Genomic DNA, 24,704 nt, shown 5'->3' with positions numbered 1-24,704 from the left:
ACTTATCTTTATTTCAACATGGAAATGTGGTTTCACCAGATGTTTCTAATGTTCCAAATAGGGATTTCCAAAGACTAAGCAGTGAATCAGGGCTTCTGGCCTAAGGGGCTCTGCTCATTGATGATGCTTCTGTGTACTTACACACACATGCACACACAAATGCATGTGTGTGCACACGTGCACACACACACACACACACAAACACACATGCTATCAAGGTAGGGACTTAAATTTATGCACTGAAAAGATGATTTAAGGTAAACACTTTTCCTTCCTCAACATAGTGACATGGCAGTCAACATATAACAGGTAACAGTCTTATTTGTCAAACTGCTAGGGGACCTGAAAGACTTCCACAACCCACCGTCTGGAGTATTGAGTGAGTCATTCTAATAACTGGATCCCAAGACCACAAGAAATCAGACTATCAACTTAGAAGAGACATCAAGAGAACATCAAAATGCATTATGTATAAATATAAAAATTGTTTTAAAAAAGTTCTTTTTAGGGCTGGAGAGATGGCTTAGCGGTTAAGCGCTCTCCTGTGAAGCCTAAGGACCCCGGTTCGAGGCTTGGTTCCCCAGGTCCCACGTTAACCAGATGCACAAGGGGGCACACGCGTCTGGAGTTCGTTTGCAGAGGCTGGAAGCCCTGGCGCGCCCATTCTCTCTCTCCCTCCCTCTATCTAGCTTTCTCTCTGTCTCTGTCGCTCTCAAATAAATAAATAAATAAAAACAAAACAAAAAAAAACAGAACACTTCTTTAAAAAAAAAAAAAGTTCTTTTTTTAAAAAAAAACAAAAAGGGACACACCACACCACAAGAAAATCCCATATGTATCTTCCTCCCCAACATATTGAAGAGAGAGTGTGAGGTCAAAAAGAAACAGAAAGGCTTTCCAAAGCTAGAAACATTCATTTCACTGGAGTTATTCTTTGTGCTTGTTTGTTTGTTTTATTTTTTAAATTATGCTTTAAGTTTCCTGTTGGGGAAGGTGAAGGCTGTAGCCACAATATGAGCCTTTCAAAATTGGACTGAGGTAGTGACAATTTGCTTGACTGTGGCATGAGGAAACTCTTATCTCAGTATTCATAAATGTTCATCTGTATTTAGTAATATAAATGCAAACATTATTTACTGAGGAAGCCAACAAATACTTATGGAATTAAGTCATATTTAAACATGTGCAGAAATGTTCTTTGGTGTTATATACTAAGCATGTTTGCGTTTAAATTATTTTTCTACATTAGAAAAAGGTGGAAGGGCCAAGATTATTTGGGGACTTCTTTTCTGCCTCCAATTTTGATGGAAGAGTATGGTAAATACTTTCAAGAAAGTATAACATACATAATTGGGAAGCCAGTAACTTTGTTTGCCTTTGAGCTTGGCCAGTGGATCAAAAAACCTTTGGAGACACGTGTGGTGGTGCACGCCTTTAATCCCAACACTCATAAGGCAGAGGTAGGAGGATCACTGTAAGTTTGAGGCCACTCTGAGACTACATAGTGAATTCCATGTCAGCCTGGGCTAGACTGGCATCCTACCTCAAAAAAAAATTTAAAAACATAACCTTTTGATATTAACTTTTCTTTGCCCATTAAGTACTCTGTCTAGGGCCACACTATCAGATGTTCCACTTAGAGAGGAAGCACTTGGCTGGGAATTATCTGAATGACTCATTGAGTTATTGAGATAGACATGTCTTCTAGGACCTGCTTATTTTCTAGAACAGCCTCCTTCATCCATTAGATCCACTGTGTGCATGACTAGCGCTTTGGAGAATGAAGCATTCCATATGACTGATGAATTGCCCATGGCATTTTTTGTGGTGAAAAGATGGTGTCCTGGGTTTTTAAGAATATGTTTAGAAAAAATGTTCTTTTGTGAAATCAAATAACTAAAATAGAGCACCAGAGACATTTTCTCTTAACTTGTTTATAGTGTAAGTATTTACTCTGCACGTTTTCTCCTCCCCTCTGTGAATGGTGTGGAGTTGGCATCCACTGTTACTAAATAGATAGAAAGGAGCTGAGGTGGGCACTGGGGAGTGTCTACTAAACTCCAATTGGATTTGTGTCCAGCATTTTGCTCCAATGTGCATTTAAAAGATCTGCATGTCTTTGGGAAAGCAGGAGCAGATGGTGTGGTTCATAGATGGAGAGCACTGTATACAAGGACAGCAGGCCTGTTTCAGTGGAGGTAGCACCAGCCCTGTCAACTATACCTTCTCTTGACATGGTTGGCCTGGTGCTCAAATACATGCTGACTTTCTAGTCCTCATGGAGACATCTATCAGTTACATGACAACCAAGCCCTTGTTAAAGTCTCAAGGAAAAGGTCAATATGTTCTTATATTAATTTTGATATTAATTTAATAATAATTTGTGATAAGCATCTAGTCACAGGTGAGAGTTTTGGTAGGAGAAATCATGGACTTCAAAATTGCAATTAAACTTATGAATCAAATATGTAAAAATCTGGTTCTAATCTTCATTTTCAGATGTTTCAGATTATTAAAATATTTCAACATTGCTATTTCATCTTAGTGATTAATATATCTGCTTCTACTTTTAAAGTACTATATATCTAAATAAGTAAAATTCAAAGGGAAAAACAAACAGGCCCAGAATCAAGTTGGAGGTCTAGAATGGGAGAAAACACAGTATGTTCCAGTGTTAAAAAAATTCTTTCCTGATTTCAGAAGTAGGTTAAGTTTGTAAATAGTTGTGTACATTTTATAAGAAATACAATTTTTAAAGGTCTTTGCATATTTGTTGGTTGATGAATAGATATTTATGTACATTAGTAGCTTGTGAATCTGCGGACCATCATTCCAACTACATTTTTAGTTTATGTGTTATTCTATGTGAGCACACTACCTGTACATTTCAATCCACCATGATAAAGTGGCTGGTTCTTTGGCCATACATGTATTACCTTTGACATCAATCTGAATGCTCTCTTGGAAAATTATCTGAGCTGCATCACTGTTATTGAAGCAGCTAGAGGAGCTGGCATCCCTGAGTCACATACCTCCTGGGTCCAGCCAGCACCTATGGCAACAGCCTAGTCTGGAATTGTAGAGATTTTCCAAAATTGTAAAAATTTGAGAGTTACATTTTAGAATAGTGTTTTCTTCTAATCCTCTTTTATTGCCTTGTTACTGCCTAAGAAAAGCTGAAACACAAAAGATCCTTTTACATTTTCTTATTTAAAAAGCAGAACCCAAGCGGGGCTTACCTGGCTATGTTCATGGAGAAAAAGTTTTAGCTCACTAGGGTTCCTCCTGCCAGTAAAGAGCTCTTTACAGCATTCATGTTCATTCGTCTTAGTTTATCAGCTCAGGAGAGTGGTATAAAATACTGATAGGCTCAAAGAAGCTGGAAGCTGGATTCTCACTTTAATTTTTTTTTAAGAAATTCACCTCAGTTATGTGAGCTCTGGTGTTCTCATTATGCAAAATAGTCTTGCATTGTGCTGGAGAGCCTCCACTCTGTGTGCCTTCCATGCCTCTATGTTTCATAGTCTATCTTTTAGCTGAATTTCTATCTCTCTCAAAGCCCCTGGGCTGTGGGCTATTTTTCAAGGTATTGGGAAAGCATTTTGACTCTAAGAACCATGGTCATGACTTTCTTCTTCATCAGTAAAGATCTTTAATCTTCTTTCCACCACGTGCCTATTGCAGTGATGACTGGTGAATAGTCTGTAGGTGGTGAGTCACGGAGAAAGAGAATGCATTTGGGATAACTTATATCGATTGTCTACTTGACCTATGAACCTATGGAAAGTAGAGGTGGAAGGTTTTGATTTAAATGTGATTATATTTGGATGTCAAGTTGACAAGTGGTGGACTTGGAATTATATTGATTGTCCACTTGGTAACTTGACAGGTTCCAGAAGGATTGAGGGATTATCTCATTTATGTTAACCGAGGTGGGAAGATCCACCTTAACTAGGGATGGCATCATTGCATGGGTTGGGGTCTGCAGTGGATAAAAGAAGAGAGCTGGCTGACCAGCAGCACTCATCATTCTGCTCTGCCTTCCCACTGTGGATTGATCTAGACTAGCTGCTTTAAGCTTCCGCTACTCTGGCTTCTCCACCACGAGGGACTGTATAATCTGGAACTGAGAGCTAAAATAAAAGTTTCTTCCCTTAAGCTATTTTTTGTCAGGTACTTAGTTTAACTAACAAGATGAAATTGGTGCAGCATTCTACTGTGTATAACGCATGGATTCATAGCTGCACAGCTGTTTCTCCTGCTCACTACCTGCCTCCTCTTAAGGTGACCCTACATTCTCAGAGGGCGGTTCCCATACTATCTCTGGGTTTTCTGAGTAGAGTAGAATGACTAATTAATAGGCTCAAAACAGGCTCTATGTCATAAACTAGAGGCAGAAACAGTAGTGGGGACTCAACAACTCCACTGAAGAACTGGGGTGCCTGATGAGGTCTGTGAACTGCTGAAGTGGCCCTGTCCAAGGCCATTGACTTCTCACTGCATTCTACACTGCTTGGAATCTACCATAGCCTCCTCTTTGGTAAGAAGGCTGCAAGGCTGTTCATCTTTCCAATGGCCAATATCAGGCCCACTTTCCACTTCTGCCTTCAGAACACAGAGGGCACAGAGAGCCTCTAATATTTTTATATGAAGGCAGATCTTAGACATAATTCCTATTCCTTTCTTCATTATTCACATATCTGAGCCATTAGTGACATCTGTGGTTTCGTTGTGTGCTTCAGGGGACATTCAGAAGAATGTCTTTACCTACAGTGGGAATAACTTCTGATCATAGCCAGTGTTCGGGAGCAAGCCACAAAAGTCAGAATCAATGAGCACCAACAAGTGAGGACATGGTTCATGGGAAAACCATCATCACACTGTCTACTACCCTAATACCAGCCAGTGACCCTTTGCCAGCTCTGATGGTCAACACAACCAGGATACTACTCATCACTTGAAGCAAGTCTGGGTGACTTGTACCCAATGGGAAGCCCCCACACAAGAAGGCTAATGGGTACTTGAATGCTGACAGCTAGAGGAAGACCAATGTAGCTTCAATGTGACACTACGCCCAAAGGTATTACCTTATTCCTTATGTATTCCTTTAGTTCCTTACTATTGTACTCATACCGCTAGAACTTAAACCATCACTTTCCCTTAGATCTTGTAGGCTCATGTGTTGGTGATATCCATTTTATTTGGTTTTAATAAATATGGCCTTATAAAATGAGAGAATACAATGTGATCAATGTGCTGGTAATAATATGAAATCTCTACACCAAATTTTACTGTAATCAAGAAATAAGGAAGTTCTTCATTTACACACACACACACACACACACACACACATATATGTATATATGTATATATGTATATATGTTTATATATATACACATACACACATACCTATACAATATTATTTTCCTTTTTATTTTCTGTGACAACATACTGGACAGGATCAACTTAACAAAAGAAGGACTTATTTTCGCTCATGGTTTCAGGTAATTTAAGTTCAGTCTGTGTTAGCAAGAGCATGAGTTACCTAATCACATTGTGGCAGCCAACCAGGGAACAGAGTATCATTTTGAATTAGAGGCAGGTGTAACTTTCAAGGCTCACTCCCAGTGGCCAAGGTGTCAAACACCTACACACACACACACACACACACACACACACACTTACTCAGTAAGGCACTTAGGAAAAACAGTGATATAAAGGTAATGGTCTATTATCATCTTATTGTATTTTGGACGAGCTTAGGTATTATAAAATAAAATTTCAAAGAGATATGTTTGTCACCAACTCAGAGATAATTGTTTCTTCCAAAGGCTGCTTATTTGTGATATTATGTGATAAGTGATAAGAAAATAAAATAAGATTAAATAAATTAAAGTAACCCAAGGTATGGAGATAAATACTTAAGATAATTTCCACTTGGCAAACTGACAAATATTGTTAAAGATAAGTGAGGGCAGTCAGGCAAAGCTTAATTCTTGTTCAGAGTCCCCTGGATGAAACCCATGAGCTACCACAGTGCATACTTGCCTGTTCTGGCAAGCTGTGGAAGCTCTGAGGTCCTGAGGGTATGTTACCTGTCCAGAAAACTGACCAGTGAGTGAATCAGAGCTTCTCCCCAGTGACTCTGCTCATGGTCCACATCACTGTTAGAGACAGTCCTTTGGGCTTGGTGAGAAATTCCTCCTAGAGGCTTCATGAACAGGGCCCAGTCTGTTTCTTCAGTGTGAATGGAGCATAAAGAGAAAGTTGGTAAGGCTTGGTAGAACTGAAGCACAAGGAAAATTAGAGTGGAAATCAGACAAGCATAGGGAGCCCAGTGAGACTACTCCAGTGTTTCTTGGTATCCACTGAGGACTCTTTCCAGGAACCCCTCAAATTTTCAAATCTGGGGATATTCATAGGACTTGTATAAAATGGCAAAATATTTGCACACAATCTATCCCATCTTCCTATACAGTTTTTATCATATCTAGGTTACTTATAATAACCAAAAATAATATAAATACGCACAAGAGGTTTTTGTAAAATAATATTTAGGAAATAATTACAAAAGTTTATATATATTTAGCATAGATACAGATTTAAAAATACATTTTGATCCAGAGACTACAACAATTTTCACAGAAGGGATACAACATTGGGATTATGGTTATTCATGGAACAGAGAAGCCATTAGAAGGAGAGAGCTGGCTTTGATAGAAATCTTGTGTCTCTGCCTCTCATGTTCCACCTCAACTGTGAGCACTTTCCATGCATTTACAGGCCCTACTTGTCTCCCACTACTCTTCCTTGTAGCCATCTTGGCTGCATCCTATCAGGGACTGACGTAGATCAAGAAACAGAGTCTAGCAGCTAGGCCTAACGTTGAAGGCTGTCTGCCTCCTGGAGTACAGCCCATCATCTTGGAAGGACTAAAAATGCAGATCCCCAGGTCCTGTTGAGAGGAGACTGGGAATATTGATATTCTACAGGCCTGGGACCAGAGAGAAGAGAAATTCACATCCTATAGCCCAGCAAGTTTGGCTTGGTGGAAGGCAGTTCTCTCTTTTACTGGCCTTTCTTCTACTTCTTTAAGATACTTTTTAAAACAAATTAACATTCAATACTGAAAAGTACCAACCCTATATATATCTAATGGCTATGTAGACTTAGAATAAATATGATTCTGATTCATTTTCTTTGGTAAGATCTGTTATCACTAAGCTGGGGGTGGTATCTAACACATTTAATCTCAGTACTCAGAAGGCTGAGGTAGGAGGCTCACAGTGAGTTCTGGGACAGCCTGGAGAACAGAGTGAGTTCCAGGTCAGCCCATAATCCTCACTAGAAAATAGAGAAGTAATCACTATCTTATTCAACCATGTATCTCCTTACTCCTTAGTGTCAAATACAAGCTATTTAATGAAAGAAACTGTGGCCCCTTACCTGGGAGGAACTTGACTCAAGCACCAGAATAAACTGGGAGCCCACGATCACACATTCTCCACCATGCTAACTACTAGAGTAGGTGAGGAACAAGCCTTTCCTCTTAGTGGTAGTCCAGGAGAACTACTTAGGGATCACTGAAAGGGCTTCACAACTCTCTGTTTCCAACAAACAGGCTGAACAAATTCAACTGACTGATATAACCAGAGGAGTTTAATTAAATGGATTGGTTCACAATATACAAGCACCCCCATCTTTTACTCACAACAGCTTGACTTTTCCTTGCTATAAATACCTTCCTGGCCATTTTGGAGTATGTAGACATGGATAGTCTGTGATTTCCTCTGCTAATCTCTTATTGTTTAGAGTTCTGGCCCAGTGCCACTGCGGAAAAGCTGCCATGCTTGTTGGTCATTACTGCACACTTTATACAGAGCAAGGATGTCTTCCTGGAAGGCAAAGGGGCCCAAGCCCAGGGCTGGCCAGCCATTCCCTCCTGTACTCCTAGACTGTGCATTTATTGCTGAGAATTGGGTTTCAGAGTCCCTTTCCCCCATCAGATATGTCCAGCTTGAGTAAAAAGGGACTGTGTTGGCTCTTCAGCTGCCTCTGGTCAGAACATAACAATGATAGGAAATCATCATATTTGAAAGTGTTACTTCCTTGGATGGCAGACTATTCAGTCTCAAATTCATTTTACTGAAATGTTTCCCATATCTCAATGAAGGACAACATCTAAGAGGTGGCTCTTGCCCAGGAACGCCTTATACTTTCCAAAATTATAATTGCCTCATTACACCAGAGAGTCCATATTTTCGTGGAGAAAGAAATTACTGTTTAGCTTGGAAAACTTTTCAGTCTAAAAGATAAAAGCCGAGTAAGGAGTGTGGGTGTGGGAGAGAGTAGCAGTGGCCTTCAGAAGATGAAGTGTTAATGTACAGGGGATGGAGTCCAGCTGCTTTTCATCTCTAAGGAGAACAGAGCTGAGAAAATGGGCTCCCATGTGAGATGGGGACTTAGGGATCTCCAGGGATGGCAAGAAGGGCCCTGCCTGAAAGAAATGGAGCATATTATGGAATGTCCATTTATCTAGAACTTGAGAAATGGTTCTGAAGGTTGTTGATGTCCAAAATCCAACTTCTGAGTTGTGATAGCACCTAAATACACCATTAAATATTGAATTTCAAGATAAATTACCATTGTCTGTTTTGCTGAATCTCTGGATTAAACTAACTGCAAATCACTAAATCACTGTGTGGTCAGCAAGTATCCTCATTCCTATTCTCTCCTGAGAGAGGCTTTGGACCAGAAAAGTCTGTGTTTGAATTTCTGTTTTGCAACTTGTCCCCTTGGTTACCTTGAGTCTATTTTCCAACCTGAGTTTAATATCCATATTGGTGAAACATGGATGTCATATGTTACTATTGCAAATCAAATGCTTGGTATACACAGCACCTGATGCAAGGGCAAGTATATAGTAAGCATGTAATAACAACAGTGGGGGCTCACTATTAATGTACAAAGCTCATTAAAGAAAAGGTTCTTGAATTCTTTCTTTATTGTATTGAAATTCTTGTCCTACTTTATAATTTGGCAAACATGCATAGAGCAGTTAAATAACTGGATAAGGATGAAGAGGGAACAAGTAGAAAGCCAGCCATTCAGTGATTATACAGGTTGGATTTAAATGTGTTTCCTCTTCCTACTTCATCACAGTGTTTCATAGGAAACAAAAGAAGAACTCCAAATATATTTATGTACATGTGCTATTGTTAAAATTCTTAGGCTTCATAACTCAGGCTCTCATAATGCCTACCAGGCCTCTCTATGGACATGTTTGCCCCTTTCCTCTTTTGTGGAGGGACTCTCACCATAGTGCTTGGAGATATATCAGTAAATTAGCTTGGGACATATCTTGGGAACATACTCTACTTAAATAAAGAAGAAAATGTTGAATTTCTTTTAAATCTATAAGATTCTCTGCCATTTATAGTATCTTGTCAATTGATTCAGTCAACAAATGTTTACTAAAATTTTGTGCTGGCAATATGCTAAGTAGTGAAAAATTTCTACATTACAGATATTCTATGTATAGTGAAGAAGAAAGGTCAACAAAAGTCTGTGATGAACTAAGTATCATATATGTATATACACACATGAAGCATGCATTTAGTGTTGAATTTGGAAATAATTCAAAGTTACAACTGAACAAGATATATTTATTATAGAAGAGCAGAAATCCAGTCAAAATTGTTGGTAAAGATTCAGGTATATTTATATATACTCTGAATATCTGTATTCAGCACTATGCACCTTCAGCTTCACAGTATTTTATTAATATTAAAAAATTTAAATTAAAAATGAAATTAGAATGGTGATAATGCTAAATATATTGTACAAAATTACTATTAACCCCTCACTAAGAAATTAAAGTAATAAATAGACTTTTCCCTTCAGAAAATTAGCTGCTTAAATTTTGGACACCAAGAAATTTTGCCTATATATTTACCAGTGAGGGAGGAAAATGGAGGTAGATATAGATATTTGTTAACCACCAGACAATTCAATAATGCTTGACTCTGGGCTAGCAATGTTGCTTAGTGGTCAAGGCACTTGCTTGTAAAGCCTAATGGCCTGGGTTTGATTCCTCAGTACCCACATAAAATACAACACACAAAGTGGTACATCCATCTAGAATTCATTTGCAGTAGCAAGAGGCCCTGGTATGCCCTTTCTTTCTCTTTCTTCCTCCTCCCTCTCTTTTTCCCATTACAAATAAATAAATAAAACCCAGCACATAAACTGAGGTGGGGTGGGAAATGCTTGATTCACATTTCCTTTGCATGATATTTCTGCATGTTAGCTGGACTGCAAGCATTCAGATTACTATAGACAATATTTCTACCCAGTGTGCTCATGTAGTCCTTATAACTTTAGAATGTTCCAGGTAAGTGATAGGCCATTGCTGGAAAATGTTGTTCCAAATAATTGTACCCCTGAAATATATGTCCCAAGCTATCCAAACAAATTTAAAGTACAATATAAAATTGAAAAATGTTATCAATATAGAACCATCTTAGATGTGGGTTGAAATGCTAATGTAATATATTCAAAGGACTGAATGTGAATATTAATGGAATCATATTGGTATTGCTACTACAAATATCTCTGAGATAGCATAATGTTCCAGCTTTTATTTGGATCACAAGAACATTAAAAAAATTATGACTTTGTAAGTTCTAATCATACTAGAGAAAAGTGATTAGCTGATAGTGGAAGGAACTATTGTTATAATGGACTTGAAGTTTGGGTTCAAATACACATTTGGGTGACTCTCATAGTTATGATCATGGCTGTAACTTTGCATATTAGTGAATATCCATTTAGCAAATATGAATATGAATATGTAACAGCTGAATAAATTCTATTTTATTGAGTGCATACTGGGTTTGGGTGGGAACTTGCTCAGTTTGTGCAAGTAACATAAAAGGACAGTTTAACTTCCCAGTTTATTGCTGATATCATACATATTACTTAATTCATATTACTACATGTGGAATTTTGCATGATTTAATTTTTAACTTGTATCATTTATGATGAATCTATTTTTCATGCAGTTTTTCTAAATTTTCCTCTTGCAACTCTTTAAATGCTATTTCATTTAAGGATCTTAAAGTTTATTTTCAATGGCCTATGTGGCAACATAAATAATGACAGTTTATTTCATAAAGTGACTAAAGTTAATATAAAAGCTTTAAAAGGTATTCTTGACATTAATAACATATTTGTATGCCCCCAAAATTATAATTTTGGTTATGATACTTTGTTAACAAACTACCATCATGATGTTATCTTGTTTGAATGTGACAGTTTAAAGAGTAGAGAAAAAAAGTTTACTATAATTTCACATTAAGCAATGCCGGACATGTATAAAAACACTACACTTTTTCTTATTAACCTAAGAGATAATTATTAATATAGCATTTCATATTAAAGCAAGTGGTCTTTGAAAATAGTGTATGAGCAACAAATTTTAAATCAAAAAATGTTTATTGTAAAAAAGGACCTTGAAAGTTATTTTTTTAAAGGAACATTGATTTCACAAGTCTTCAGGTTTTGTATAGGCACAGCTATAGACAACATCTTACTTTCATACAAAGCTCATTCAATCATATAAAAATAAACACAAATTTACATTGACACAACTACAAATCAATTAAAAAGGCACTTGGAGGGGTGTTGAATTATTGCATCTGTCTTATGCATTTAACATAGTTTAAGTACATTACTGAATGTCTAAAAATCCTCTCTTGCACGTATCCCCTTATTTACTTAGTTTTAGAAGATCATTAAAACTCTTTAATAAGTAAGACATGGAGCATGCACCAGGAATGTTCAAAGCTCGTACTTCCCTCCTCTCCCAAGGCACATGTTGGCAACAAAAAAATATATATATTTTTTAATACATTCTCCTGTGTTTTGTTCTTTTTCTCATTTTTTTCTCTTAACAATACAGTTTAAAGCATTATAGGTAATCCAAAAAGGCTTCAATTCAACGATGACAACCTGACATCAGACATGGAATGAAGTAAACTTGGAATAATTAAAAAGGCACCTGAGATAGCATCTGGCAGATTCTTTTCCTATAGGAAATTCTATTACAAACTATTACAAAGCAATACTGTTCTTTTCAGTTGAAATGATTTGGCAGCAATGTAAATCTTTGCATTCTTTCTTAGTTAAAAAAAAATGCAATGTGCTTTTTGCTTCATCTTTGAAGAGAATGGTCCTTGTCTTTTATCCTCTCAATCTAGCTGTCAGTAAATATATAGTAAATTTAAACTTCACATGGAAAGGATTAACGTTAAACACATGGGTTCCGTGTTCTTGCAGCTTTTAATATGTGTGTGCACTCATGTGTGTCTATACATATTATTTGGTTGGTAAGCACAAGAGAAAATGCCTTTGGACTTTTATTTGTCATTTGGTGTTGGAGTGAAGAAATGCATTCTGTTCAAGTAAACATTGATTGCATCACTCAGTGTGCTACACAGCAGCCAGATTCCTCGTGTTTGTGCAGAAGAGACATTCTGGAGAAGGTTTTGGAGCAGTTTTTGCACTGGTATTTCTTTACATCAGAATGGGTCTGCAGATGTGCCCTCAGGTTTGACCTGTCTGCAAATGCTCTGTTGCAGTGAGGGCAAGAAAAAGGCTTTTCCCCTGGAGTTGAGGTTAAGGGATGAAAAGAAAAGGAAAATACAGTCAGTATTTTTAGAAGAAACAAAACCAAATAGTGTTAATGAACATCAATCACATTTTATCAAAAAGATAAGAAGTATAGCCTGATTTAATTCCCCATATTAGCCTGTTAAGATAAAGTTACCATCAGCAGTTATCCCTTTAAGATAAAATTATCATTAAAAATTAAAGGCAGAATAGCATTAGTGCTGCCAGCCATGCAAAGATAACTCACAAAGTTGCAGGGCTTTCTCTTAAGGGTTTCTGCTTCAGCAGGTGGTCAATGCTGAGCCCCTCCCAGCATTTCCCAATATCCATACTTTTGCATCATGACTAAGGTTGTATAAATGCCTTGACTCCTGCAGTTGATTTTATGCTAAAGATAACAAATCTAGCAGCAAGAAAATGAAACAAACAAAACACACACACACAAATCAAATTCAGTTCCAACTGCTCAACTCAATAAGAGCTCACAAATTTCACAGCCAGAATGTAACAGAAAACTACAGAAACTCCTCCATCTATTTACCAAATCAATTGACTACAATCCCAACATTTTTATTTGCTGACTACTATGGGCAGTTTCACAGAATACACATTCAATCACATTGTTCCTGAATTTCGAACTGATCTTTGAGACCAAACCTGCCGAATCTACTTTCCAAAGTCTAAATGCTGTTTGCAGTCTCTGGAGCAGAGGTTGTGAGGAGGAAATGGAGCACTGTGTGCTCTAACAAGTTTTTGAGCAGTTAGAAAGTAGCTATTCGTAGTTGACCATCATAGAAAGCAGTGTATCACTACCTCACACAACCCCAACCCGACAGCCAGCCCCACCAGGTTAGTTCAATTAGGGAGAGACATTCCTGTCTACATTTTCTCTTACCAGTGTGAGTTCTGATGTGGCCTTGAAGCAACCAGGGCCTAGAGAATGCCTTGCCACAGATCTTGCAGACACAAGGTAATGTGTGGGTCCGAATGTGCATCTTTAGGGCGCCCAGGCTCACATATTCCTTGTCACAGTATTTGCAGCTGAAAGATTTCCTAGACTGGGCATCACAGTGCAGCTGCTTATGTTTGGCCAGCCCAGAAAAAGTTGAATAGGTCTTACTGCATAAATTGCACTGAAACTTTTCAGCTTCAATGGCATGAGGATCTGAAAGCTTGGATTGTAGTCTTTCCTCTTCATCACTAATGGGGCTTTCTGAGCCACTGTGATCCTTGGATGAGGTGTCAGATGGAGGAGGGGGACTCACTCGCCCCAAGGATGAGGGGTATCCGGCAAGAGGAGAGAGTCCATTGGGCAGAGGGGAGTGGAATGGCGCTGTCGTCGTCCACACAGTGATGGGGCTGTAAGCTCCTGAGCTGAGGATCTCTGGCTTTGGTATGACAGGCATGGGGTAGCTCTCATAGAGATAAGGGGAAACGATCACTGGAGGAAAGTAAAGCAAGGAAAGATTAAGGTGAAGCTATATTAAAACTACGCACTCACAACGAGACAGTAGTTAACAACACACACAGGACTCTATAACGAAGAAAGAGTCTCTTAGAAGGACACGCAGATAGGTAAATCGTTTCATTTCTCCCTGGCAGCCGGTAGTCACTGTTCTGCACGAGCAGTCTGACAGCTGCCTGGCCTGGCCCTGCTCGCTTCCAGCAAGTGGTTCTCTGGCCCCAGAGAAGGAAGAGCCTAAACATTATTTCTAAACGTTCTGAAAAGTTGTTTTCTACTCTACGCCTGGGCTATTTCCACGTGCTATGTCTGTGGTACGAGCCTCAAACAAGCTGCCTGCCAGGTGCCCAAAGGAGTCTGTCTGCGAAGGCAGGTCCGCTCACCCTGGCGTATTCACTATGCATGTATATACAAGCTTCGGAACGAAGCTGGAATTTGACGGTCTTTCTGGTCAGTGGACAGCTCGGAAAGTTTTGAATTAAAACCTAGCCCTACATGATCGAAAGAATATAAACTGCAGGGAAACCGCTTGGTCTTCGGCTCCGTGGTAACTATCTGAGCAACACACACATTCCTATGGACCTATTGACAGATGGATCTCGTTCTTTTACCTGTGTGCGTGTCCAGTTCGCTGTAGTTTGGCTTTTTGGAGGCGTTGAAATGTTTCTTGACCAGGAAGGAGCGCGGCATCTTGCCTGCGGGGCGCGCGGCGCGTCGCGGCGCGGCGGCGGGATGGAGGGATAACGGTCCGGAGGGAGGACCGGCCGGGCCCTACAGCATCGCGCCGGCGGCGGGCCGAGGGCCGCGCTCAGGTGCGGCGGCGGCGGCGGGCGGACAGGCCGGCGCCTCTGAAGTCACCCGGCTCCTTCCCAACTGAGCTCCTCCGGGCAGGGAGGGGATTTCTGCCTCTCTTTGGCTCCAAGGATCCAATCACAGCCCAGAGGTTCGGGTTTCAGCTCCTCCCGCTGGGACAGCTGTGAACAGAGGAAGAATCTGTTGTCAGGCCAAATTATTCTGGTTCAAAATGGGCTGTTTGGGGGATTTCAGTGGAGAGAAAAAGCAGTTTTAAGTGCTTTCTAGAGAGGAAATGTCACTTCTTGGGCCGGGTCAGTTTTCCGAGACCCGGGCGCTCCCCAGCCTGGCTCGCAGATGTGGGCCCGGGGAGGCTGGGACGCCACGTCCGCCCGGGAAGGAAGGGCCGGCCCCAGGACACCGGGTCAGCCCCGGTGGCGGGAGAGCCTATATTTGGAAGTTACATTTGGAGAGGTTCGTTTGCACACGGGCCGAGTAAGGAGCCCGGGTTTCTGAGCGAGCAGGAGGGCGCGCGCACACAAAGCGCAGAGCGGCCGGGACCGTCCAGCCGCACCGGCCCAGTCCTGCAGCGGGCTCCCGCGCGGGCCGCGGTGCTTCCCCGGGAAGTTCAGCTAGGCAGGCTCGGAAGGAATGCCTGGTAGCCCTTTAGAGACCTGTCTATCCGAGGAGCTTGAGAAGTGCAAAGATAAAAGGGAAGGCTGGCGGAGAGGGAGAACAATAGCCAAACAATCACGATGAAACATGGAAAGTTCTCGTGAACACATGTGACAAGATCTCCGTCTTTCCCGGTGCACAGTGTTGTAGAGAAAGGGGGGGAAAACACATTTATGAATCTTAACAGAAAATTATTTCCTTTTAAATATCTGCTTGTAATTGGTGCTGTTTTCCTTCAGTATGAAGTCATTTAAAAACCCCCTATCTGCGTTTCCTTGATGGCACTAAAAAAATACAAGTAAAAGAAAGAGTTTACCACTGCCACATGGTTGGAGGTCTAAAAGGATGGTTAGCAAAACACTTTGTGTTAGTATATGCTAATAAATCTGAAAATAAGTGGCTCATTTCAAAACGAAAATCATCCCTATTCACTCCTCCCTTTTGCCCTACTTCTCAACAAAAATAGAACAAATTCCCTTGAAGACCACCAGACTTTTGTTTCTAACAGGTGCTGGGAGAAAAAAAAAAAAAGTGAAACAGAAAATCACACCAATGATGTCAAGACTTGTAGAGGAAAAGTGCATTGTCAGACTGCATAACTTCTTAATCTCAGGATGAGAAAACAAGTGTGGGTGAGGGGGAGGAGGAGGCCCACAGGTTTCCTGAGCTAATTTCAATGATCCCTCTTCCTTCCAACAGTTACTGGTTTAAATATGAAACAGAAAGGAACTTAGACGAATCCTTATGTTCAGGGACTGAATCATAGGAGACAGGAAAAATAGGAACAAACACTGTGTTACTCCACAGACCCACCTGGCTTGTAGCTGAGAGCCAGAGGCTGAGCTTGCTGCTTTCTGTGGCTGCACATCAGGCACCTGCTTTATTCCAACAGGATTTCTCCTTACCCTTTCCACCCCATTTCCTGCAAAACACACAATTTGCTGAGAGATGTAATACAGTTCAGAAAACACAATTGCCACAGCCATTTATGTGCCCTTTTTATTCTGTACCATCTGATCCCAACAGGGATGTATTGTGTTGGGGAATGCTTTGATACTTACTTCTTGGTAGTTATAACACACACAATAACATGTTGAAGTGTGAGTTATTAAATTCACTTTAAAACTTTAGCTGAAATTCACTGTGCTGGAAAAAAAATAAATCTTCAACTTCAACTACAGAGATATAAGCCAGCTGAGTCCCATACCTGGCCCCACCCAGTTACCCAGGCTTGGGGATACCTCACAAAAGAGCACTACTGCAGTGGCTCCTCTAAGGAGCCAAAGTGCTCAGGACTGTGCAGCAGGTTAGCCATCGCACAGAGCTCGGGTTAACCTAGTCAGATGCATTCCTTACCTGTGTGAGGTCTGCCCCACTGTCAGAGCAAGGAGAGTCTGGCTGAGGATGAGTCACACTAAACAGGTGCTGTGCGCAGACATAGCAGAAGGCATTTGGCGCCTGAACAATGTGGTAAAACGCAAGAAGGGAAGTCCAGGGCACACCCAAAGGCCAGCTGTGAAGACTCGGCTATGACAGGCTTTCTCCCTGCCAGCCAGAGGGTTCCAATGGCTAGAGTCTGAGTAAAAGATTTTCTTTTGCCCAGGGGCAGGAATCTTTGCCCAGCCAACACTATATTTTATATATTTCATTCTTGAACCTAATAAAAGCCTATTGATCATTAAGACGGGGCAGGGGAGCTGGAGAAATGAAAACCAATCAGTTAGGATGGTGAGAAACTAATGTTCCCCTATTCAGGCAGGCAGGATTTATAAAAGAAGCACTTATGGGAGAGACAGCCCAGCCAGGTGAAACCAGCAGGTTCGGGTAAGGAAGGCAGGGGCTCTATTTTAGGCTCCAAACAATCTAAAGTGAGGAAGTGAAGAATGAGGATCTTCAATGGGCTTCTGCAGCCAGCTTTACAAACCAGCCCCAGGCTCCAGCCCTTCTGCAGGGCACTTTCCCTGAGCTGTCTTCCACAGAAGGGATTCATGTGTCTCCTGAGACCTTAGAAGTCTGTGTCATCTAGTTTCTTTTTCTCATTTCCTCTGCTTTCTAGAAGGGATGACCCTTCTAGAATGTGGGAAACATTGCTAATTTAAGGACTATAGCCTTCTCCACAAGACTCCCTAGCCCCAGAACCTTTCCTGAATCCAATTTTTTTTCTGGAAAGACACAGTCTTGCCCTTCCCAGTAAGGAAATACACCAGTTCATTAGCTTTGAGAATGCACCCTGAACAATTATCTTGCTCACATTTCAGTCTGCAAAGCATTGGAAGCAGAGCTGGCACAGTTGTCCATGTTTAGGAGTCAGGGAAGGTCTGACACTACATTGGAAGAGGGAGCATCCCATGTGGTGCTGTGCCTATCCCCTAAAAAGTTCTTATGGAACTTTAGCCTGTAGCAGGGTCACCCTTGGGGATCAGGGTAGATAACACCCAATGACAATGTGAAGCTATAAGCCATTGATTTATCTGGGAAGTATGGAGAATGTCATATTGTAGCACTAATTTAAGAAAAACCTACTAGATGGGAAAGAATATTTATTATATGAGCTGGTTTGAATGTCAAGGATGTGATGTCATCTGTGGTTTTGTACATGTTTACACATCTATATGTATTCAGACATATATTTACATTTGTAGTCTTAATTTATTATTTAACATAGTCTCTGATAGAGTAAACCATTCTTTAAAAGTCATAGAAATACACATTTTCTTTTAGTACCTGGGTTTTTCTATGTGAAATTGTGTTTACTACACATGTCTAATTTCTTTCAGAATTAATTCAGAACAAATATTCTTTAACATAAATGAGAATTTTATCAAAGTGTATAGGATTCTGTTTTAATAGCTCGAGATACTTAATGAAGAGGGCCTGTAAGGCTATGGAAAACCACACACACACACACACACACACACACACACACACAGAGAGAGAGAGAGAGGGGGGGGGGGGAGGGAGAGAGAGATATACATGGTGATGCCAACAGAGCCAAAATGGAACCTGCTGATATTGAGGTGGAAAAAACACCAACAAAAATTATGACAGTACCTCCTCTCCTGTTTAGAAACGTCCATGATTTCCTGAGTATTCTCAGGTTCCTGTTCGCTAAGTCAATAGCCACTAGCCTTGTGTCCTGAAGTTAGCACTATTAATTGAGTAAACACTTTCACATATGGTCAGTCAACATTTAAGTTTGCATCAACAAGAATCTTGTTTAATTTAGGAAAAGTATTTTAATGAAGTCTGTTTTCTGTCACTTGTATTCAAAATCCCATTGTGTGGATATAATATAGTGAGTGCCTGACACACAGTATCACTCAATGTTCAGTTTGTATCTCATGTGACAGTCGTGATAATCTCATCTAAAAGATGAGCAAGAAAGATCGGGATACATTGAATTGAGCTATATTTTATACACCTGCTCAGAGATATGTGGTGGCAAAGAGACACCTATTGGTCATCTTTGGAAGATAAGTCATTTTCTTTTCTTTTCCATAACTTTTTAACAAGGTCTGCCACCTAGTGGGCAATAGCTGACTTGACTTTCTATCTATTAAGCATCCCCCATCATGTTTTGTAACTGCTATACTTCAGATAAGCATTATTTAATTTTTGAATTTATCAGTTTGTTCAGAATTAAATATAAGTCTGTAGAAATATGTATGTAATTTAGACAACACAATATGTTTGCGTTATAAGCAAATGCCATTTCAGCATCAGTCTGAGAATTCATAAAGAAGGAAGCCAGCAACAACAGCTAAACAGGAAACAGTTAAGCGATTATCAGCTACATTCCCATAATGACCTACAAGACATCTCAAAAGCAGAAATAAACCTGAATCTAGCTTTCCAGTCAATATAGGAGGAAGTGATGAAGCCAGGACTTCTCTATGTAACTGCAGAGCTGTTCCCTTCACCCCTAGGCTCTGCTACACAACAGTGGAAGTTGAAGGACACTCGCATCTATAGGTAGATGAAGTCATAATTAATGGTAAGAACTCGTCTCATGAATGGTTCATGTAGGCTGGCCATGATGCCAAGCACCTCACATTCATTGTTTTAGTTTATATCCCTCAAATTGCTAGTCATATAAGGTGATATCTTATCTATTTAAAGATGAACAAATAAGACACGCAGAAGTTCATTAGCTTGGTCAAATTATACTGCTATCAGAGAATGAAAAGAAGTGAATTAGACTTATGAGTGTCTGTAAACATGACCTATTTGTGAGTTTACTTCAGACTCTTTTGTCCAACCCCAGGAGATATTTACAAATGGAGTTTCTGGTCTGTCACTCTTCACCCCTCCGCCACCACTACTTCTGCTCTGACTCCATCTTTTCTGAAGTGACACCTTTTCGTGGTTGCTTCATTTCAGTCTGGATGTTACTTGCCTGCAGGTGTTGGCAGTAACTTCTTAAAGCTCTTGGATTAGAATGCTAAATTACTCACTAGGTATTCACTATTGTCTTTTGTCTGCTTTTTTTTTTTTTTTTTTTTTTTGATGTAGGGTCTCAGGCTGACCTGGAATTCACTATGTAATGTAGTCTCAGGGTGTCCTTGAACTCATGGCAATTCTCCTACCTGTGCCTCCCAAGTGCTGGGATTAAAGCCATATGCCACCATGCCTGGCCCATCATTCATTCTGAAAGCATCAGCAGGTAGACAATACTGCTCTAATGAGTCTGGGGTGTGCTGCTGTGGCAATCAGAGTTGGCTGAGAAAGTTGTCCACTGAGAAATAAATCTTTCAGCTTCCAGTTCCTTGCAGGAGGGATTGCCTTCCACCAAAACACAAGGCCCAGAACACAGAGTGGTGGTATTAGGGAGAGTCCAGGGTGACATAAGGCAGAGCACTGATGTCATATGTGAGGATAAGAAACTTATCCTGTAACCATTAGGAATTACTTGGTGGGACTCCCCAAGTGACATTACAGGGTGCTTGTGCCCTGAGTGTGAAGGAAAAGAAAAGCAGGTGTCGTCTTCATAATGGACAGACAGTGAGACACAAGGATAGCCAACATGAGGGAGCAGAGACCGTGGCTTGTATGGGTTTCTGATTGAGAAGCCCCCATGGAGCAGCCTTGCCTCTTTCCGGGCCTCACATCTGAGTCATTAGCACATATACATGGACATCTCATTCAGAATCCTTTAAGATATACTATGAGACTTCCCCAGACAGAAACTAAATCATGTGTGGGTATGATGGTTTTCTGATTTAGACTTTTATTTATCACTTTATGGAAACATTTTCCAATGCATACCCCCAGCAACTCTGTTAGACAGCAGGTGTGAGAGGGCCTCCCAGGGCTTTCTAAGCCTTGTGCTAGTTTTCTCTGATGCTGGCCCCTATCAGCCAGTCAAGTGCAGTAGCACCCTCTGGTCATCACAACCCCAGAAAAGATCAAGAATCTTGCCTGATAGAATCTTGTAGATATTTTGGTTCACTGCTGATGAACTTTATTGCCTAGATAAAAATGTGTGGATAATAATTCTGGTACAAGAAAATTGTTTTTATGCACTAAATATTTGGGCTCATTTAACCATTTTGCACTGTGAAATAGGTTTACAATGCATTACTGCAGCCAGAAGAACACACACACACACACACTTGAAAGTATATTAGATAGTTTTATACAAATAAGCAAGGTATTTGTTGAAACTTACATAGCATATCCCCACATTATTGAAGAAAATCACTGATATTAGTACACAGATAAATTGCTTTTTTGGTTGCATCATTAATAGAAGTGCCTCATCATAAAAGTACATTTAACTTTTAGGGTGTCATGTTGTTAAAATTAGATAACATACATTAAATAAATGAATATGTTTTATCAGTAACCACTTTCATTGCATAGACCGGTTTTAACACAGGTGGATACAATATTTCTATTCTTAAGTCATTCAAGATGACTCTGAGTTTTATATTCAAACTTTTAATACAGTTTTTGAGTTTTGTGTGACTTGAATTTTTAATCTTTCTATAAAATACATAACTTAAATAAAGATATTATATGTGTAACTGCTCTTCAGAAACCAGATTTGGTGTAAATGTTGTAACATGGGTGTGTAGACAGTGGATCCTGGATGGGACTCTTACTGAGAAGAATTTAATGCTGCACGAGAACTCAGATCCAAATCTGGATCATGCCTGCGTGTGCACCCAATTAAGCGCTGGAAATAAAAAATGTTCTGGTGAAAAAATATGGGTTACTATTCAGTACAAACCTTTTGAAAGGCTGCTATAAATGGCTATATAACATGAGCATGCAAATATTCCACAGAATGATTTCTTGTATTAAAGTACTTTTTGGACTATATTTAAAATAGAAGTCTTTGTCTTAAATTTACGATGGTACTGAGAAAGAAATATTGCATTCACTCATGTTTTATCAACTAACAGAAATAACTTATGGGATGCCCATGGATTATTTTGCTTATGGTTTTTTGAATCTGCCATAGAAAGCAGGGCATGACAAAGTGGCTCACATCATGACCACCAGAAAGCAGAAAGAAGCTACAACAGACGGAGGCCAGAACAAGATCTAGCCCTAGGAATTTGTCCCCAGTGACCTACTTTCTTTAACCAGGCCCCTCTTTCCACAGTTCCATAACCTCCCAAAAGTCAATTCAGAATTTGAATCCGTCAGTGCATTAAGCCACTCAGAGGCCTTTTGATCTAAATCATCTCTGGAAACACCCTCAAAGACACACCCAAAGTTATGTTTTTCTCCTAGGCTTCACTCAGTGCAATCATGTTATTACAGTTAACCACCTCAACTCAACCCCTTGAACTTTAATTGAACTTTAATGCCAGTCCTGGCAATCAAACTATTTGCTGTCACTGTGGACCTCCTTCTCCCAGTCAGGTCATCTGGTAGTACACTTTACCTGGTAGCAGAAGAGTATGACAGTCTGACGTGGAGTCATTGCTCTTGTAACTTGTACCAGATGATAGTGTGATGGTTGATTCAAGAGGAACAGTTGCCACCTTGGTCGCATGTGTGCTCCACAAAGTGCCTTTCCTTTTCTTATATAGCACAGTTCCACAAAGTTAGGCTCCACTGCAGGTAAGGAATTCATTATCACACTGTCAAAAAGAAGGCTGGGGCCACCATTCAGATGTGATTACGAAGCAAGTCAAAGACTGGAGAGTAATCCTACCCTTGTAGCATTCTTTTGGTTTTTAAATTTTTTAAAATATTTTATTTTTATTGTTTTCTTTCTTTGAGAGAGAGAGAGAGAGGAAGAGAGAAAGAGATAAAGAATGGGTGCACAAATGAACTCCATACACATACACTACCATGTGCATCTGGCTTTGTAGGCAAGTGCTTTAACTGCTAAGCCTTCTCCCCAGCCTGCATTTTTGACTCTAGAATCACTGGTGAGCGAGTGATGTTTAAGAGCCAGTGCCCATGCTTCAGAGAACTAGGCAAGTAATTTGAGTCTTCAGAAAAAGGTGAAATGAAATGAAAACATAGGACACTGGCATGAGAAGAATTTTCGCAATATAGTATTTACTATATTTTACACTTTCAGTTTTTTCTAGAGAGGGCAAGAAGAGGTTTGCTCAATGGTATATAAACCTTCTTAACATCACACAGAGGTAGACTTAAAATCCACTGGATCCCAGTACAATGCTCAACTAGGTGGTCTGTGTTGTGCCAAGCACTATCTTTTATTTGAAAATGTCAATGATCAACTTTTGGAAACTCTGCTGAAAGTTTATACATAAGTCAAAAGAGGAAGGCATAACTCATCTATAGTTTGAAAGTCTACAGCATGTTAGCACCCTGGACTCTTCTTCCTTCTATATACTCATACCATGTATTGCAATTACCTTCACAATACTGGGACAAAGCACCTGGCCAGGAGCAGCTGATAGGAGAAAGGGGTTTATTTTGTTTTATAGTCTAGAGAGGAAGTTTTATCATGGTGGGGAAAGCATAACATGAGGAGGAAGTAGTCTAAGTACTGGGCTTGGAGCTAGGCTAATAAACCTCAAGGCTAGCTCCTAGTGACATACCTCATCCATCAAGAATTATATTACTAAAGAATTATATAATTTATATTCATGACTTTTATATAAGTATCATGAAACTCTTTAAGGGAGGTATAATCTATTATTTTACACTTGGTGAGTTTGAGATCTGTGGTAGTTTGACTAGATGGCCCCCAATATATTCACTGTTTTATTAGTTTGTATTTTGCATATGCAGCCTCCTGGCTGAAGACAGTGTCATTGGGCGGATCTTAAGGTATGGTAGTGGGTTTGATATTTCAATCTAAAGATATGCAAAGTGTGCCTAGCTGGAGTTCCTGATGTATAGTTTTTGCCTTTTGGCTTGTGCTTCTCTCTTCTCTGCTTGGACCTGTAAAGGCAGCCAGCTTCTTCTGTCATTATGGATCTGTAAGCTTCTGTAAATATCTCTTCCTCCATAACTGTGCCTGGTGTGGAAGTTCATCTCAGAGAACCTACATACCTACATATATAGCAGTTGTTCTAGTTATAACTTTTTTGCTCTTCTAACCAGCTCTTGGGAGTAAACCCATTTATTGACCTCTAATTCTTTGTAATTTAAACAATCATAACCATTATGCAGAATAGAGGACTTATATTTAACTAAGGCATGGTAAAGTCTAAGTTCTTACTATATTACATAGCTTTAGTGGTTTGTGGTGATGTCAGGCTTAAAAAGTTTGGAATTATTAACACATAATGCTGATATTACTAAGTCAGTGACCTGAGGTTAATTATGGAATTCTCATGAACTCCCTGGAAAATGGGATGTTGACAATTGTCTTGTAAATTGTTGTTAACACCTGAGGTGATGCATTCAATGGGCTAAATGCAGTGTACTGCATACAACAGTAGTAAAAGAACTGTTTTGATGAAGCACAGAGTATATACTCCTTGCTGTGTTGGGAAGTTTAGTGGTTGTAGTTCATTTAATATTCATAAGAACCATTGTCTTCATTTTGCACATGGACAGACTAACTTAGTAGCTCATGGATTGTCCACAAACTGCATCATTCGTCTTACTGATAACATAAATTCTCCTCCCTTGAGCCCTGGTGTACCTTTCTCCCACAATATCT

The 24,704-nt window shown here is 39.9% G+C and overlaps 1 protein-coding gene across 1 annotated transcript; it reads right to left on the bottom strand.

Annotated features, from left to right (window-relative positions):
• Nucleotides 1-11,477: 11,477 nt before the first annotated feature.
• Snai2 (snail family transcriptional repressor 2) lies at nucleotides 11,478-14,902 on the bottom strand. The gene is made up of 3 exons (XM_004665427.2): nucleotides 14,746-14,902; nucleotides 13,568-14,113; nucleotides 11,478-12,666 (listed from the first exon to the last, which is right to left on the bottom strand). Exons 1-3 carry the CDS (start codon nucleotides 14,822-14,824, stop codon nucleotides 12,485-12,487), a joined length of 807 nt encoding a protein of 268 aa, XP_004665484.1. The 5' UTR covers nucleotides 14,825-14,902; the 3' UTR covers nucleotides 11,478-12,484.
• Nucleotides 14,903-24,704: the final 9,802 nt, after the last annotated feature.

The sequence above is a fragment of the Jaculus jaculus genome, chromosome 2 (genome assembly GCF_020740685.1).
Source record: "Jaculus jaculus isolate mJacJac1 chromosome 2, mJacJac1.mat.Y.cur, whole genome shotgun sequence".
In the NCBI taxonomy this organism is placed as follows: Eukaryota; Metazoa; Chordata; class Mammalia; order Rodentia; family Dipodidae; genus Jaculus; species Jaculus jaculus.
This window is presented reverse-complemented; position numbering and strand designations above follow the sequence as displayed.

Coding starts and splice junctions, on each gene's coding strand:
- Snai2 (XM_004665427.2), bottom strand. CDS start 14,824: ATGCCGCGCTCCTTCCTGGTCAAGAAACATTTCAACGCCTCCAAAAAG. Junction 14,114..14,745: donor CGAACTGGACACGCACACAG/GTAAAAGAACGA, acceptor ACTTTCCTCCAG/TGATCGTTTCCCCTTATCTC. Junction 12,667..13,567: donor CCACATCAGAACTCACACTG/GTAAGAGAAAAT, acceptor CCTCAACTCCAG/GGGAAAAGCCTTTTTCTTGC.